Raw genomic sequence first — 17,791 nt, 5'->3', positions numbered from 1 at the left:
CAGCAGAAGCTATGGGCCGGATGGGATGCAGTCGCATCTCGTAGGGGACACGCTCCCCTTTCCTGGGGTATATGATTTGTCCTGGCTGAGAGCAGATTTTGGGGTGTGTACCCCCAGTTACTTATTTTTTCCTGTATGTTTTTTTCTGCTTTGGTTTTGGATAGATGGCCTCCCATGTGCCCTGCGCCCAGCAGAAGCTCTGGGCCAGGCGGGATGCAGTGGCATCTCGTAGGGGACACCCTCTCCCTTCCTGGGGTATATGATTTGTCCTGGCCCAGAGCAGATTTTGGGGTGTGTACCTCCAGTTACTTATTTTTTCCTGTATGTTTTTGTCTGCTTTGGTTTTGGATAGATGCCCTCCCATGTGCCCTTCGCCCAGCAGAAGCTCTGGGCTAGGTGGGATGCAGTGGCATCTCATAGGGGACACCCTCCCCTTTCCTGGGGTATATGATTTGTCCTGGCCCAGAGCAGTTTTTGGGGCGTGTACCCCCAGTTACTTATTTTTTATGATTTTATGACATCATTATGTATTTATGATAATATCAGAATCCAGATAATTTTGATTGTATAAATTTATTGTCAATCTTGACGGGGAGAGTCTCCTGATTACAGCAATATATCATACAGGGTACCCCATTATATATTTTGGGGTTCAGGGGCATGTTAAATTTGGCTTGACCTTGCTGTAGCTGTCAACTTTTCTTCTTTGTTAGTGATTGAACTTTCACGCAAATAAGGAACTGGGAACTAGGAACCAACTTCAGCGTCGTCAACTCAGCGGCCTTTGTCCGAAAGAGGACCTCCAGACGAGTCGACTCAGAAGTAAGCCCTGCTACGCCGCCGACTGGGATGGATTCCCAGGCAGGCGCCAAGCGCACACATGGCCCGAAGGCTTCATTTCGCCTTGCGCGTCGCGGGTTTCACGACGGTGAGCCACGTAGTTGCGGGACCCCCCGCGGGGTCTTCTTCCCAGGCTTGCAGGCTGGCGGCCCAAGCCTCTCCTTTTCCCCGCCCCGCTTGGCCCCAAAGCCTCCAGCCTATCCTCCATAAATAAAAGCCCCGGGACGGTGGTCAAACGCGGAGGTGCCAGGCCTAGCCAAGGACGGCTGGCTGTACTGGGACGCCGGCTGCGGGGGCTCCTTAGAGCAGCTCTCCCGCCACGTGCTCTCTTTCGACGGCCATGGCATCGCCCGCCGCCCGGCAGCCTCGGCTCCGCCTCCTCTTATGGGCGCTGCTGGCCAGCGCGGCCCCCTCGTCGTCCCTGCCGCCGCCGCCGCCGCCCTGCCCAGCGTTGTGTGAGCCGGCGCGCTGCCCTCCGCGCTCCCCACAAGGGTGCTTGGCCGTCGGGGGCGAGCTGCAGCCCGATCGCTGCGGCTGTTGCTGGGAGTGCTTCCCGGGCGAAGGCCAGCCCTGCGCCCCGGGCGGCCTCTGCGCTCCCGGGCTCTTCTGCAGGCGGCCTGGCGGCGGGGGGCGCGTGCGGGGCACCTGCCGGTGCGCCGAGTCGCCTCTGGGCGTCTGCGGCAGCGATGGGCGGACCTACCGGAGCCTCTGCCACCTGCGGACCGAGAACAAGGGAGGCCGCCTCCGGGACCAGCTGCCCGTTATCGCTGTCCAGAAGGGCGGCTGCGGAGATAAAGGTGGGGGACGGGGGCGGGGAGGGTAGGTTTTAACATAGGAGACGGTAAGGTACAACCAGTTAAAAGGATTCCCAGTAACCTCCTGGCAAAGGTGCATGGGGTAAAGCCTGGCTTGTCCACACGGGCGGATAACATCGCATTGGGAAGAGCAAGTAAAAGCTTTACGTTTAAGCCATTTTAGCCTTGTGAGTAAGCCACGCAGGGTTAACGCTGCAGGTGGAACTTATTTTTGATTGATGGAATTCAGCATCTCAGAATGAGGTGGGTGCCCCTCCAGGGCACCGAAATTGTTGAGAAGTCCTGTTCGCAGAGAAGGAAAGGGCTGTTAAGGGCTGTTACCCATGATGGCTAAACAGAGCCTGCAGCTTCAGAGGCAGTCTACCAGCTGCTGGAGGAGAAACAGCTGGGGACAGAGCTGTTGCCCTCATGTCCTGCTTCTGGTCTCCCCAGAGGCATTTGAATGTCCTCTCTTGCCAAAAGGAGGCTGGGCTGTGTAAATGGACCCTTCGCCTGATCTAAGATGTCTACAGCATCCTATTTGTTGTTATGTGCCTTCAAGTCGATTACGACTTATGGTAACCCTATGAATCAGCGACTTCCAGTAGCATCTGTTATAAACCACCCTGTTCAGATCTTGTAAGTTCAGGGATGTGGCTTCCTTTATGGAATCAATCCATCTCTTGTTTGGCCTTCCTCTTTTTCTACTCCCTTCTGTTTTTCCCAGCATTATTGTCTTTTCTAGTGAATCATGTCTTCTCATTATGTGTCCAAAGTATGATAACCTCAGTTTCATCATTTTAGCATCTAGTGATAGTTCTGCTCAAAGTAGACCCACTGAAATGAATGAACCTTAGTTATGTCAGTTATTTTTAGTGGGTCTCCTCTGAGGAGGACTGTCATTGAATACCACCCTATGCTTCTCAGCGGAGCCTATTCACACATTCAGCCATGAGTTAACAAGTGCAGAGCACTCAAAGGAGGAACATCTGTGAGCCATTTTGGTGACTGGCAGCTGACTGCATGAATGGACTTCCCTGAAAAGCATTGCCTCTGATGACATCTAATCTATTGCTAAATTCCAAAGCAGAATTTTGCCATGGATGCATTTGGGCATCTCTTTTCCAGCAAATCCTGGATGTGTATTCTTGGCTTATTTGGATGGTGTGAAAAGGAACGAAACTGGCACCTGGATTTGTGAATTTGATCCATTGGGAGGCAAGAGGTCATAGGAAGATGCCATATATGAGACTAACTATCTAGCCTCATGTTGCCTAGTCCAGCCTTCTCTAAACTGGTCATCTCCAGATGTTTTGGACTACAACTCCCATCAGCCCCAACCAGCATAGTCCATGGTTAGGGTTTATGGGAACTATAGCCCAAAACATATGGAGGGCATTAGGTTGAAACAGCTGATCTCCTCTGGTGGGCAGTGGTTCTTCACGATCTCAGGCTGGAGTTTTAAAAGCTGTGATGCTGAGGATTGATCCTGAAAATGTCTACATGCAAAACATGTGCTCTTCCGTGGAGCTATGATGAATTGTTTCTTTGGTGTCAGATGATTACAGTGTAGACTCTAGAGCAGGGGAGCAGAAGGTTTCCAACAGATCAGCAAGACACCCTTCCCTTCAAAATGAGGGTGCTGAGATGAAGAAAGGTGGGGTGGAAACTAAACCAGGAGTTGATGTTCATAGGACAGGACTGCGAGCTCCCTTCTGGCCCTGAAAGCATATTCCTGGCTTAAGCATGTTCTTAGAGGTGCTGTGCTCCATCTTTCTAAGAATATGTTCCCCTTCTGCTGCTCTTCTGCACCTGGCTCCAGTTGGTGGATCTCTCGGATCTAGTATAAAACAAAATAGATCCCACAAGCCTGAAGTCTGCCTGTCCAAGCTGCAGAGTATTGAGATTCAACTTTGTGTTGCATTGAGTGTCAGAGACATCTTTTTGCCTCACAGGTCCTGTGGATCCCAATAGCCTGAGGTACAAGTTCAACTTCATTGCTGATGTGGTAGAGAAGATTGCTCCAGCTGTCGTGCACTTGGAACTCTTCCGCAGGTAATAAGCAAACTCCAGCTAGTTAAGAGGGAGAAATTAGCCACTTCTCTGCCCGTTGACTCTTTTTCTTGCAGCGCCTTTTCCTTGGCCCAACTGCAACTCTATAGCAGCTGACCCTCCAAGGCTTTTAAAGTCGGGAGATGTGGGCAAAGTAATGTTGCAAGATAATTTTCAGTCTGGAGATAAGAGTGGCCTCGCAACAGATTGTGTTGCCCTTCCGCAACTTTAAGAGCGCTTAAGGAAGATGCATGATACAGTCCCCATGGCTTGCTTTCCTGCACAGGGGTGCTTTGTGTGTGTGTGTGTGTGTGTTTTGTTTTTTGCAGCAGTTGGGTGCTGGAGCTGGAGGGGATGGTAGTGAGGAAATTGAGCATTGTTGTTGTTATTATTATTATTATAGTGCCATCAGATGCACATAGCACTGTACATAAAATGAAACAATAAAAACAGGTCCCTGCCCCCAAAGGAGTACAATCTAAATAAAATAAAATGAAAGCAACAAAGGAAGGGAAAGGAAACAAGTAGAAGAGAAAGCGAGGGCTTCAAATACACATACTCGAGGTATCCAAATTATAGAAAATAAAGAAACCTAAGCTGAATTTCCAAAAGCTTTGGAATAAAGGAAGGTTTTTAAATGAAACTTAAAAGCTGAAATTGAGAGCAGAGGGGCGGCAGTGGCGGTGGTGAAACCTGTCAGGTCATAGTATAGTCAGAAGAGCACTTAGAATACTTAGGAGCAGATCCAAAACAGGGCTAAGGGTGCATTATGTCGCAATCAGTGGGCTTAAGCACATAGTTTAGTGTTGATTAAACATGCACACACCCCGGATTAATTACTCCTAAAAGAATGCAGCCCTTGGCAGATGATGATCAAAGTCTTGTATGGGTCTAGAACAGACATGGGGAAACTTTGGCCCTCCTGATGCTAGAATCATAGAATAGTAGAGTTGGAAGGGGCCTGTAAGGCCATCAAGTCCAACCCCCTGCTCAATGCAGGAATCCAACTTAAAGCATCCCCAACAAATGGCTCTCCAGCTGCCTCATGAATACCTCCAGTGTTAGGGAGGCCACCAACTCCCGAGGTCATTGGTTTCATTGTCGTACTGCTCTAACAGTGACTGAACCTCAACTACAATCAGTTCCAGCAAGCATGGCCGATGGCCAAGAATATTGGGAGTTGTAATTCAGCAACATCCGGAGGACCAAAGGTTCCCCACATCTAGTCTAGAAGTCCAATATTGGCAATTTTGTATTCAGAAAGATCCTATGCTACATTATGTGCTTTAAATGAGCAAATAATTTAGGGAGTTTGCCTTATGCTGAGTCAGATCATTGGTCCATCTAGCTTAGTGCTGTCTACACTGACTGGCAGCAGCTCTCCAGAGCTTCAGACAGGGATGTTTCCCGTGTCTGCATGGAAATGGTGGGGATTGAATCTGGGACCTTCTGAATGCAAAGGATTTACTCTGTGACTGGGCTACAACTTTTCCCTTTCTCTGTTTTTTTTTAATACCAAACCATGACCTGTTAAGTTGTACAAAAGTTATCCAGAAAGTAGTTGGATGCTAATATGGACAAAAAGCTTTTATTCTGAAATTGCGATTTGCAATTTACAATGTGACAGTCATCCTTTTTTAAATCAAGATGAAAAATGATTGTAATCTTTGAAGTTTTATTGTACCTATTTGCATTCTGTTCACAGCAATGTAATGAGGAGGACAGATACCATATTTACAGGGCAGGTTTTTCACCTCTGATGCAAGCCTAGATACCTCCTGACTTTGCAGTGTTTGCATCAAGCACACCTTCTGGCAAGATAAATGCTGGATGATCTATCAATCTTGCTTTTACTCCTGTGCTTCAGGCAGGCTGCCTGTTTGTTTTTTAAAGGATTTGTATGTTTGTTCATGTGTTTTATTGATGCATTAAAATTTCACTTCATGGTTTTTTAAAAAAAACAAACCTTTTTTAAAAAGTTGAAGAATTGTTCTGTAGCATGGATGTGTTGCTAACATTACCCCCGTTGCAGTCGGTATGTCCTCCCCCCACCCACTGAGCTTGTCCCAAGGGAGAAATGGGTACATTTGGTCAGTTTACAGGCAGGGTACTTTTAAACAGTTCCACTGCTCTAAAAATGTTGAGTTTTATTCAGTGCTAGTCCTGTTCAAAGTAGATCCATTGAAGTCAATGGACGTGATTAAGGCTGCAATCCAGTGTACACTTGCCTGGGAGTAAGTTCCATTGAATTTCATGGAGCTTACTTCTGAGTAGATGTATTGGATTGCAGATTGATTTCATTAATTTCAATGAGTCTACTCTGAGCATGACTTGGTTATAACCTATAATGTCTTACCTTCAGCCTAATTGCTCAGACCTTTGGTTTTAGATGTGTTTTTATTTTAATTCTATTGTTTTAGCACTGGTGCCCTGGGCTCCTTTAGGAAGAAGGATGGCATATACATTTCAGTAATAATAAATTATAAAGTTGGCAGTAGTGGATTTGTGTGTCTGATCCTGGGGCAGGTCGCCTTACACAAACAAAGAGGTCCTGGTGTCCAGCGGTTCGGGCTTCATTGTGTCCGAGAATGGCCTGATTATCACCAACGCCCACGTTCTCACCAACAAGCAGAGGATCAAAGTGGAGCTCAAGAGCGGCCATCAGTTTGATGCCAAAGTCAAAGATGTTAACCACAAGCTGGACATCGCCCTGATTGAAATAGACACCCATGTGAGTATCGCCTTGTTTTTCAGCAGGGCAAGAAAACCCCTGCAGGCTCAAACTCTCCCTTGGCACGTTTCCTGGCATAATGAGGGTAGTGGAATTTATCCCATAAACTGGGCTGGGATTTGAGAGAAGTTGCTGGCTTAGAGCAGGGGCGAATATAGGCATGGTCTACCCCGTCTGGTCAGATCAGAACCCAGGGCTGCTTCTGTGGTTTTTGTAGGAAAATAATGAGGACGCTTGTAGAGATTTTCTGCAGTGTTTGATATGGCCTAACTTAAGAAGCTGTTTACAGGAGATCAGCTCAGATGTCTGGCAAGAGTGATCTGTCCCTCGACTGAGAGCCCACTTTGCAGGGAGGAAGAGGGAGAGAAAGAAAATCCTGCCCACTGCTGCCTTTGGGCCCACTTACCACCAACATGCATCCCCCCCACAGATTAATTACTCCTAAAAGAACGCAGCCCTTGAGAGAAAAGAGGTTACCCATCCTTTAGGACTTGGGTCGCCAACATGGCACTTGCCAGCACACATGCACCCATAGAGGCCTACCTTGGTGCCTGCAGGGTCCTGTCCCTCTCCCCCCCCTTCTGTTGTACCCAATCAGCCATGCTGGCTGGGGTTGATGGGAGTTGTGATCCAAAGTAGCTGCAGACACCAAACTGGTGAAGGCTACTCTAGGGCAAAGGTGAAGCACAATAGCTTAGCTCCGTCTCACTTACGTTTTCATCAGTTCAGAAGAGCCGGCGTGAATTTATACAGCTTCCCAAGTGATTCAGATTGGCCTCGCTGGCTTTTAAAACTGGATTCCTATTGAGCTTTGGTTTTAACTGAGATCCTAAACCCTAACTGATACTCCATTCTTAAGAAAGGAGCAAGATGAGTTTGGGGAAAATATATAGCAATGTTCCTGGGACAATCAGACAATTCCAGTGGAGAGTCCTGGCCTCTCTAGCCTGCCGCTCTGGGCTCTTGCTGGAAGGAAGGGCGGGATATCAATCAATCAATTAAACAAACAAACAAATATATATATATGGAAATGGACTGCCTTCAAGTCGATCCCGACTTATGGCGACCCTATGAATAGGGTTTTCATGGTAAGCAGTATTCAGAGGTGGTTTACCATTGCCTTCCTCTGAGACTGAGAGGCAGTGACTGGCCCAAGGTGATAGTTGGACAGTGGTGACTCTGGGCCCTGTGGGAGATTCCCACCTCTGTATATATATATTGTGTGTGGGTAAGGTGCATTTTAATTTATTTGTTCTTTGCCTTGTGGGCTTGAGCTTTTGTGCCTGAATTTTCATCTGCCTTGCAAGATGAACGGAGGATAAAACTATCAATGGCTACTAGGCATGATGGCTATGTTTCCCCTCCACTGCTGGAGGCAGTGTGCCTCTCAATAACAGTGGCTGGAAATCACAGATGGGGAGAATGCTGTTGCACTCAGATCCTGCTTGCGGGCTTCCCATAGGCTCTGGTTGGCCACTGTGAGAACAGAGCCTGAACTCCTCTGGCCTGATCCAGCAGGTCTCTTTTTATGTTCTTAAGAAGTCCATTAAAGTTCCTGGCTTTTATGCCTGCCTGCCCACATCACCCATCTATAGCCCCCAAGGAACAGTTTTAGCTTCCCTGCCTGCTCGCCTGTAGACAATTCTGAATTGCCATAGGGGGCCAGGTGAGCAGCCCCCTTTAAAAAAAATACTTTTAACATTTTAATCCCTGTGCAGATGGCCCTCCCGGTCCTCCTGCTGGGCAGATCCTCTGACCTTCGGCCTGGGGAGTTTGTGGTGGCCTTGGGCAGTCCTTTCTCCTTGCAAAACACCGTGACAACTGGAATTGTGAGCAGCACTCAGAGAGATGGCAAGGAGCTTGGTCTTAAGGACTCTGATATGGAATACATCCAGACCGATGCCATTATCAATGTAAGAGACGCTTCTGGGGATCCCCAGAGTATGTTCTTTTCTTTACCACTTTATGGGGGATCCATCGCATCAATGGAGCCAATCAGTAGCAGTGCTGCCATGATGTTTGGTAAAGCATTACTTCGCTATACTTCCACAGTCTTTTGCTAAAGAGGCAGAAGCAGTTGCTCTTTCCGCCTTGCATGTCCACTTTCTGTTAGGTCAGGCAATGCTGTGGAATGAATGAGGAGGGGAAATGAAACTTGGGGGGAACCTCCAGGTCACAGGCCTAATTTATCTATTAATTGCACTTATGTCTCACCTTGTTTTAAGGAGTTCAAGGTTCTCCTCCCTCTCCATTTTATCCTTAAAACAACACTGTGAGGTAGGTTAGGCTGAGAGACAGTGACTGGTCCAAGGTCACCCAGCAAGCTTCATGGCTGAGTGGGGATTTCAACCTGGTCTTGCAGGTCCTAGTCCAATGCTCTAACCTGTACACCACACTGGCTCTCAGTGTGGCCCAGCATGGATCCCGATGTAACCCATTGGGTGGAAAGCCGGGAGCCCAACAGTAGGTGGAGCCAGAGCCAGTGACAGGCAGGGTCAACTAGTTCTAGATTTGTCCTGCCCTCTTCTGTGCTGAGTTCTAGAAAGGCAACACTGAGACTTCCCCAAAACCAAGCCCATGTATGACCGGCGGGGCAGGTAGAGAAGTGGCTGCTGGTACACAACTGGGAATCTTTAAATGCACTCCCAGTTGTTCATTGGCAAGGGAGGCTAGTTGTCACCGCCGATCAGCTGATTGGTGGTGACAGCAAACTCTGTGAGATTGGCTGTGCTATAGAGTTCCCCCTGGAAAGCCCTGCAGAAAGTGGAGCTATCCAAACAGTGGAGACTTCAAGGCTGCTGAGATCCCTGAGGAATGCTGACTCCTGCCCAAAGTAGGGCTTGAAGTTGGTGCTGATCAGTTGATTGATGGTAACTTCAAGCCTTGCTTGGTTGGGCTTGGATATTCCTTTGTAGCACGGTTTGCCATGCTGCAAAGGAAAACTGGGTCACCTGATATCAAAGTAACTTCAGGTGCTAGGTGTATGGGACCCTGCCAGGGATGGAGGAACCCAGGATCCGTCCTGACCCAGTTTTCCACCCCTGGATTATTTAATCACCCACTTGTATACTGGGGTAAGCCCCTATTTTTCATATGCATTTTTGCTTCCTTGCAGTTCATACATAGGGGAACTTAAGAGTTCCCTGGGAAGAGGGATTGACTGTCAATCCGCTATGGGAATTCTAACTCTGTGAGGGGAATGTTGGATGTTGTATCTGGCGCAAGCAGATGCCCAGGATGCAGAACAGTATAGTGACAGGCTAGATGCCAGTTGAAGCAATGAGCCAGACAAGTAATAAGTTTTAAGAGTCACTTTACTGACAATAGAATATATCACAAGCTCTCTCTCTGTACAAACTCCTCGACCCCCACACCCTGCCAGTTTGAGTTTCCAGCTATATACTGATAAGACAGCTGGTTGTCCTGGCAACGTGTCCTTGAGATCTGCACGGACTCTGTGCTTCTTGGCCTTGTAACTCTGCTGTGGAAAAATACATTCAGGCACTCTTTCTTTGCCAACACCCCCCACCTATTTTTCCATAGCATAAACCTTTATCATTTACATTACATCTTTCATGTTTCTTCCAACTTTTGTTATCACAATTACAGTTACATTTCTTGCAGTCACTTAAATTACATTTCTCCACATGATACATTTCTTTTCTTCAGTTTACATCAGCATCATTTGTAATACAGTTACTCCATTGCAGCTTTGTTCTGTTTTTCCACGTTGTGTTTAGACTCAGTCTTTTCCTGCTTTGCCATTTCCTGCCTTCTTTGAAATTCTTGTAAAAGTTTGCCTTCTATATAATCCATATTGAGATTTGCATCGTCCATTGCTTCCAAAGAGCTCACCAGACTATCATAACTTGAATCTAGTGAAGCTAATGTGATATACACTTTTTGCGTTTGAGAATGTTCAATTTCACGTTCTGACAACTCAGTAAACAGTCTGTTTATTTCCAACAAATGCTCTGACATGGTTGTATCTCCAGATAAGTGCATCTGATACAATCTTCTGGCAAGATATATTTTAGAACTGGCAGTCTTTTTCACATGAATATTTCTTAAAGTTTCCCAGGTTTCCTTAGCTGTTGTTGCGTCACGCACGTGCAGTAATTGAGAATCATCAATAGCAAGAACAATTAACGCCTTTGCCCTCTCATCCAGCCTTCTCCAATCTGCTGGAATAGGCACCCCGGCGGGTGGGTCTTCTGCGATAGCTTTCCACAGGTCTTCTTTCACTAGAAAAGCCTGCATTCTCTGTTTCCAAGTGCCATAATTTTTCCCTGTCAGCCTTTCCAAGGGAATCCCGGCCGATAACGTAATAGACATACTTTCACTTTTCACAGTTCACCGCCTTTGTAATTAGAGCTTCTCACCTCTGTCCTTCAGTCAGTTATTCCCACGGCTCTCTCACAGCTTTCAGCTCAGCTTTCGGTTTCTCCGTCTCTCTGCTGTTTTACTCGCTGGTCTGCAGTTCTGGCTTTTCTCTGCCGCTTTTCTGCAATCCTCCGCTCCAGGTAATCCTCAGCACCAGGTAACCATCAGCACCAGGTAACCATTCTCTGCTACCACTTGTTGGATGTTGTATCTGGCGCAAGCAGATGCCCAGGATGCAGAACAGTATAGTGACAGGCTAGATGCCAGTTGAAGCAATGAGCCAGACAAGTAATAAGTTTTAAGAGTCACTTTACTGACAATAGAATATATCACAAGCTCTCTCTCTGTACAAACTCCTCGACCCCCACACCCTGCCAGTTTGAGTTTCCAGCTATATACTGATAAGACAGCTGGTTGTCCTGGCAACGTGTCCTTGAGATCTGCACGGACTCTGTGCTTCTTGGCCTTGTAACTCTGCTGTGGAAAAATACATTCAGGCACTCTTTCTTTGCCAACAGGGAATAGGGGTCTCCTAACCACTCTCAGCACCCTTAAACAAACTACAGTTCCCAGGATGCTTTTGGGGAAAGCCATGGCTATTTAAAGTGGTAGGATTCTGCTTTAAATGCATAGCACAGATGGGGCTTTAACCTGCCGCTTCAGTTGTCATGGTGTGTCTGCAAGAGCCACATAAGTGCATTAAAGTACATGAGGGCACTAGAATGGAAGCGATGACTACAAGGATCAGAAAGTGAAGGCAACCTGACCAGGAGTTGGGCTTCTTTTATGTTGTGAACTATCTTAAAATGCTACGAATGTCAGAAATTTCTGAAGACTGTAGGCAAAATGGGCTATAAACTCTTTGAAAAGGCTTTGGCAACTGGTCACTCTCCAGTGAATTCTGCCAGAGGAAATGGATGTGAAACAGGCTAATTAACCTGCTCTCCGACTGTCTTCTCTTTTGCAGTATGGAAATTCTGGAGGGCCACTGGTCAACTTGGTAAATAATCTACATTATTTCATTATTATTCATTCTTATCCCTCGGCTTTGTCTAAACTTAAGTGTGTTTTTCCTCTTTAGTCGTGCCTTCACCAGCAGCTATCTATATGTTGCTTTATCAACATATTTCATTAATTCACATGATTGAGTAAGGCTGCAGTTCTCTACCCATTTGCCTGGAAGTAAGCCCTACTGAACTGAGTGGGACTAAATTCTAAGAGGTATAGGATTGCCCCTGTTAAAGAAATGTCCCATCTTTCTTTGCAGTCTGGAAGATTCTTCAAGTTACAGCCATCCCCTGACCTCAAATGGGTTGTATCCAATGCTAGTCTTACTCAGAGCAGACCATTGAAGTTAATGGACATGACTAATTGAGGCTTATTAATTTCAATGGGTCTACTCTGAGTAGAGCTTAGTTGGCTATAACCCAGTAAGGGCGTGGCACTCTGATGAACTCTGTTCATGGGAAGAATACACAGGTTGTAAAAAGACTCCTCAGACTTTTCTTCACTAGTCATATGTCCCATCTTGGTCCTAGGGTATGGTCTGAAGGCTACCATGGCTGAAGCTAAGTAGGTCTGGTTCTGGTCAGTGCCTGGTTGGGACACCAACTGGGAACCACATGCATGCCATATTTGAAAGGTTGCCACACAAAGGAGGGCCAGGATCTCTCCTTGATCATTTAAGAGTGCAGGACATGGAATAAAGGCCTCAAGTTATAGGAAGCCAGATTTCAGCTGAACATCAGGAAAAACTTCCTGTTAGAGCAGTAGTGGAAGAGGAAATTTTATTGTTTGTAGCCAGTGGCCATCACAATATAGTACAACCAATCAAATAGGAAAAGGCGAATAAAACCATATAAAATGTAAAAGACACCTATTACAAGAGATCACACACAATACCTAAAATACATTAAAAGAAAAACAAGCCAAGGGGCTTATAGTTAAAATAGACTAGTCAGGGGCGGGCTCCGGATGCATACCCACAGTTGCTAAATGACCAGCTCTCAATTTCCCCGCCGCCAAGGCAAATTTTGCCACTTGAAGTATTACCCATGGATCGGAGGGAGCAAGAAGAGCACACGTTTGCTCCAAAGGTGGTCTGTATCTCCAGGAGTATAAATTTCCTTCTAGGCTCGGTATACAGCGCACATCGTAGTGCAATGTCCTCCACTTCAGGAAATTCACAAGTACAGAGTCTTTGATGAATAGGGCGTTTCGCGTATCTCCCCTACAAAAAAGCAGAGGGCATAGTTTGAAAGCGTAAGGCCGTAAAGGCCTTTCTTAAAGCAGTGGAGGTCAGATAGATGAAATATTGTTCAAACCCAAAAGATGTTTCAACTAAGGGATACCACCGGGAAAAGGCTGACTGAGTGGAAGCAAACACGTCCTTCCTTCTTGAGTAGAACAGAATTCTGTCCTTATAAAGAAATCTTACTTGAGGGGTGACACAGGAGGGCAAAATTTCTGTGTTTATCCTATATGAGGACAGCATTAATTTAGTGCGCATAGCCCAAGTGTTAGAAGAGGGGCTCTAACTGCTCCAGAAAGCATTCCTTAATAAGGCGGGCATCATTCGAGGATGAGAGTTTTAGCCAGTAACTGGCAAGGGCCGCATGTACAAGGGATTCTATTGACTGGAGCCCAGTTTCCATCCTTAAAAGCGGGGCAGGCGTGCCTCTTGGGAGGGTAAGGATGGAGCGCAAAAAGGAATTCTGTATTATCTCAAGAACGGCAAAGTTGTCATGCCTCCAAATTTGGGCTCCATAAAGGAGCTGAGGGATCACTTTTCCCTGGAAAACCTCAATCATAGGGGAAACTAAACTGCCCCCATTAGACCTAAAAAAACAAAGAAGAGAGTGTACCGAGGGGGATGCTTTTAATTTCACTGCCTGCAGGTGAGATTTCCAAGATTGGTTGGCCGTGAAGTTAACACCTAAGTATCTAGCATGGTGGCATTGGGCAATAACCTGGTTGTTCAATTTCCAGCTATGGAATTTCCTTCTCTTTCCGAATACCACTACATTGGTTTTTGAATAGTTAATTAAGAGATGTTCTTTGTTGCAAAATTCTCCCAGAGCTCTTAGTAGCCTCCTCATTCCAACCAAGGTGACGGCGACCAAGGCCAAATCATCGGCATAAAGTAAAACTGAGAGTTTAGTGCCCAAGATGGAAACAGGAAAGAACTGTGGGCCACTCAAGTCTTGCACGATATCATTAACATAGAAATTAAAAAGAAAGGGTGCCAAAAGGCAGCCCTGCCTTACCCCTTTAGTTGTTGAAACTGACTCCGATAGACAGCCACTAGCGCCAACTCTAACCCTAAGTGAGGTGTTCGTATGTAGTATACGTAGTAAGCAAAGAAGTCTTCTATCAATGTTAGTCAAGTAGAGTTTGAACCATAATCGATCTCTATCGATAAGGTCAAATGCGGACGTGAAATCCACAAAGGTGACAAATAATTCCTTGTTTCCCCTTCCAGTGTATTTTTGAATTAAATGGGATAGGATAAAGCAATGATCTATTGATGACTTCCCTTTTGTAAAACCCGCCTGTTCCTCCGCAATAATTGCATTTTCGGCAGCCCAATCTTCAAGCCTGCACAGCAGATACTTGGCATACAGTTTGGCCACTAGGCTGATTGGTTGAAAGTTTTTTGGGTCAGCCTTGGATCCCTTTTTGTGGATTGGTACAATTATGCTGACTCCCCACCCAGGAGGAACTTCACCTCGATGGTTTATGAAGGTGAACGTTTTGGCGAGAATTGGTGCCCACCAGTGGGGATTTGCTCTAAATAACTCTACAGGGAGCATGTCCTCACCTGGAGCTTTCTTTACGGGTAAGGACGAAATCAGAGTGGAAATTTCTTGGGGAGTAACGGGTTCCCACTCCGGACAATGGGAGAGGGTGAAAGATTCACCAACAAGAGAGGGATAAACCTGTGGCAAGCAAAGGTGGCGGTCGTAGAGGGCATTAAAATAGGAGCACCATTGAGAGGAGGTAATTTGATTATCAAGGGGGAAGTAATTCCCCCTAGTCCCTTTAGACACTAGAGCCCAAAATCTATCTGTGTTCTTTTCTTGAGATGCCAGACCGAGGTCCAGCCATTGCCGTTGGATATACCATTCTTTTTTTCTTCGTAGAAGATTTTTATATTCTCTTCAAGCAGAGATGTAGGAGTTAAAGTTTGCTAGGGAGTCAACTCTCCTGTGGTTCCTTATTGCTCTTGTGAGAGATCGTTTTATTCTGGCACAGTGATTATCATACCAGCCAGATTTTTTTGGCCTAAGGACATAACATTTACTCATCAACGGTTTTATCTCTGATGTTATTAAGCAATAGTGATCCAAAGGATTGTCCACAGCCAGGAGTTGACCTCTCAGCACCTGTAGTCTGGGGGAGGATAACAATAAGTTAGTGGCCGTTTGAATAGTGCCATTCCAACGAATCCCTCTAACGCCCTGTGGCGAGAATGTCTCCATTGGCGCTGCAGGAATCGAATTATAGTCCATTGGAAGCGTGAAGCAGGCACGGATGGGCATATGATCACTCTCAGTTCTAGCCAAGACTGCGAATGATTCACAGTAGTCATTGCAAGAGCGAGAGAGTATCATATAATCTATAACGCTTTTTCCATTCGGACCAATATACGTGTAATAGTCCGAGGATGGATTATTAGGTGTGCCGTTACATATAACTAAATGGTATTTGAAGATAATCACAAAGAGCGAGTGACCTGCAGTATTCATGCCGGAATCTCGTGAGTCTCTGTCTGGAAGGGCTGCCAGATCTTCTAGGGTCAGTCCAAGTTTATCACCAATTATGGAGTTGTTTGGGCTGATCCTAGCATTCATATCCCCAACCATTATAATTAAAGGGTCAGAATTAGCTTGATATAAAAGATCAAAAACCCTATCTATGTCCGACCAAAATGACAAACATGCATATTTAGAGTTAGCAGGGGGGCAGTAAACATTAATTAAAAAGATTTACAGCCAGAGGGCCAAGTAATTTGCAAGATTAGTATATTGCTGGAGGGGACCAACTCCAGCTGGAGAATAGCGGGGTTGTAGTCCACCTTAATTAGCATCGCCAGGCCAGCTCGGGGCCTACCTCTCCACCCAGGATTTGCTGCTGGTAGAGTAAAAGTAATATAACCAGGCAGTGAGGGGAAAGAAGATGAAATTATCCATGTTTCCTGGATGCAGAGAATTTGAAATTGCTGGCAGAAATCATAGAAGGAAGAGTCAGCAAATTTAGAAGCCCAACCCGCGACATTCCATGAGACAATATTCGTAGATAAACACTGAGTGGAAGGGGGCGTTCAAAGGGGCAGTGGAACATTTTCAACTTCCCTGATGTTCGTTCTCCCGCATGTGAATAATCGCCTCACAGGTATAATTAGGTCTACTGACATTGGAAAATCTAGGTCTGGGCAAGGGTTGGGACACCTTTGGTATTTTGGGGGGGAGAACCCAATTCATCCTTCTCTAAAAATCTAACGTCTGTCCATGAGGGAATAGAGTGAGTATTTAAGACGCAAGACCTCCGCGCTAGCTCTGATGAGGGCACAGTCTTTATACAAGAGGAGTCCGGCTTAGTACAGCGGGGAGCAGCAGTTTCCTGAGTGGCGCTGATCTGTTTCTCTAGCAGCAAATGAGGAGGGTGTAGAACTTCCAGTGCCTTAGTATCCTGTTGCAGATCACGGTGATTAGGCAAGGTTGAATGGGAATAGATAGTTCTGTTCGAAAGGTAGTCTGTGTAGTCTTTGGATAATGTCATGCTGTTCCGGGAGTGGTAGTGTGTCGAAAGCGTTAAAAAGGGATTCCTCCTCCACAGAAAACAGATTGATGGGAATATCGTTGTTGCACAGATTAGAGCAGTATGAAAATGGAACCGATTGCCTAGGGAGGTGGTGGGCTCTCCAACATTGGAGGCATTCAAGAGGCAGCTGCATAGCCACTTGTCAGGGATTCTTTAAGTTGGATTGCTGCATTGAGCAGGGGGTTGGCCTTGGCCTTAGAGACCCCTTCCAACTCTACTCTTCTATGTAAATGTAAGAAAATAAAATCTTAGTGATAAGAAAGTTTCACCAGTGAAGTCTAGTAAAACCTTGGTGTCATTGGGTGGCATCCTTTAGTCATAGGGTAGGCCCCTTGAAATCAATGGACTTAAGACCATTGCCAGCCCGGGCTCCTTTATAAGGAAGGGCAAGATATAAATTTAATAATAAATAAATAAATGTCCATTGATTTCAAGGGGTGTACTCTGAGCACAAATAAAGGATACTGCCCCCTTTTTAAAAATTAATCACCCAAAATGTTTTAATACACTGAATGTGTGTATCTAGATGGAGCTTTTTTCATCCCAAGAGCCACATTCTCTCCCAGGCCACCTTGTAGGGGCCATGTGCCTGTGGCGGGCATGGACAGAGGCAAACATGGGTGGAGCAATGAGTGTAATTTTTACCTTTGTCCAGGAAGCTGGTTTCTACACACACTGCTCGATCTGCCATCCAGCCAAGCAAGAGGCAATATTAAAGTAGGGACACATTGCAACCAGGCAAAAACACTGAAGGATGCTAAGAGAGCCAGGTGGGGGTGTGGCCTGAGGAGAGTGCCCAAGGGCCAGATAAGAGAGGCTTGGAGGCCACATTCAGCCCCCGGCCCTGAGGTTCCCAACCCCCAATTTAGAGAAAAGCCTGCCAAAAAACTGCAAGAGAACAGTAAATGCAGTAAACTGCAGGAGCTGAGCGGGTCCATTAGAAAAAAACATCTAACAGGAGCAAAATACTTTTATTACTTGGGATCATGCAAAAATTATTGAAGGTATGACAGGCTTGTTTTGCATGATAAACACACTCAGTAAAAACCCATCTTAAAATCTGCCTAGGAAAGCATTGGGTGCATTTAGAAGTAGTGTTCAGAGTTTGCTGGTATAACTTTAAAAATAGGATTTCAGTATTTCAGGACTTCTGGGCATCTTGGTTGTG

At 46.0% G+C, this 17,791-nt stretch overlaps 1 protein-coding gene across 2 annotated transcripts in view; it reads left to right on the top strand.

Annotated features, from left to right (window-relative positions):
* The first annotated feature begins 977 nt into the window (after positions 1-977).
* The window catches only part of HTRA4 (HtrA serine peptidase 4), a 21,666-nt gene continuing 4,852 nt past the window's right edge, over positions 978-17,791 (top strand). Inside the window, exons 1-5 of one of the 2 annotated variants that reach the window (XM_061592363.1) lie at positions 978-1,637; positions 3,590-3,689; positions 6,213-6,417; positions 8,136-8,330; positions 11,768-11,800. In XM_061592363.1, coding sequence (XP_061448347.1) covers positions 1,181-1,637; positions 3,590-3,689; positions 6,213-6,417; positions 8,136-8,330; positions 11,768-11,800 — 990 coding nt within the window. In that variant the 5' untranslated portion in view covers positions 978-1,180. The remainder of the gene's footprint in view (positions 1,638-3,589; positions 3,690-6,212; positions 6,418-8,135; positions 8,331-11,767; positions 11,801-17,791) is intronic. The other variant, XM_061592364.1, reaches the window with a different exon arrangement.

This window comes from Rhineura floridana, chromosome 12, assembly GCF_030035675.1.
Source record: "Rhineura floridana isolate rRhiFlo1 chromosome 12, rRhiFlo1.hap2, whole genome shotgun sequence".
NCBI lineage: Eukaryota > Metazoa > Chordata > Lepidosauria > Squamata > Rhineuridae > Rhineura > Rhineura floridana.
Note: the sequence above shows the minus strand (reverse complement) of the source record. Positions and strands in the feature narration are given on the sequence as shown.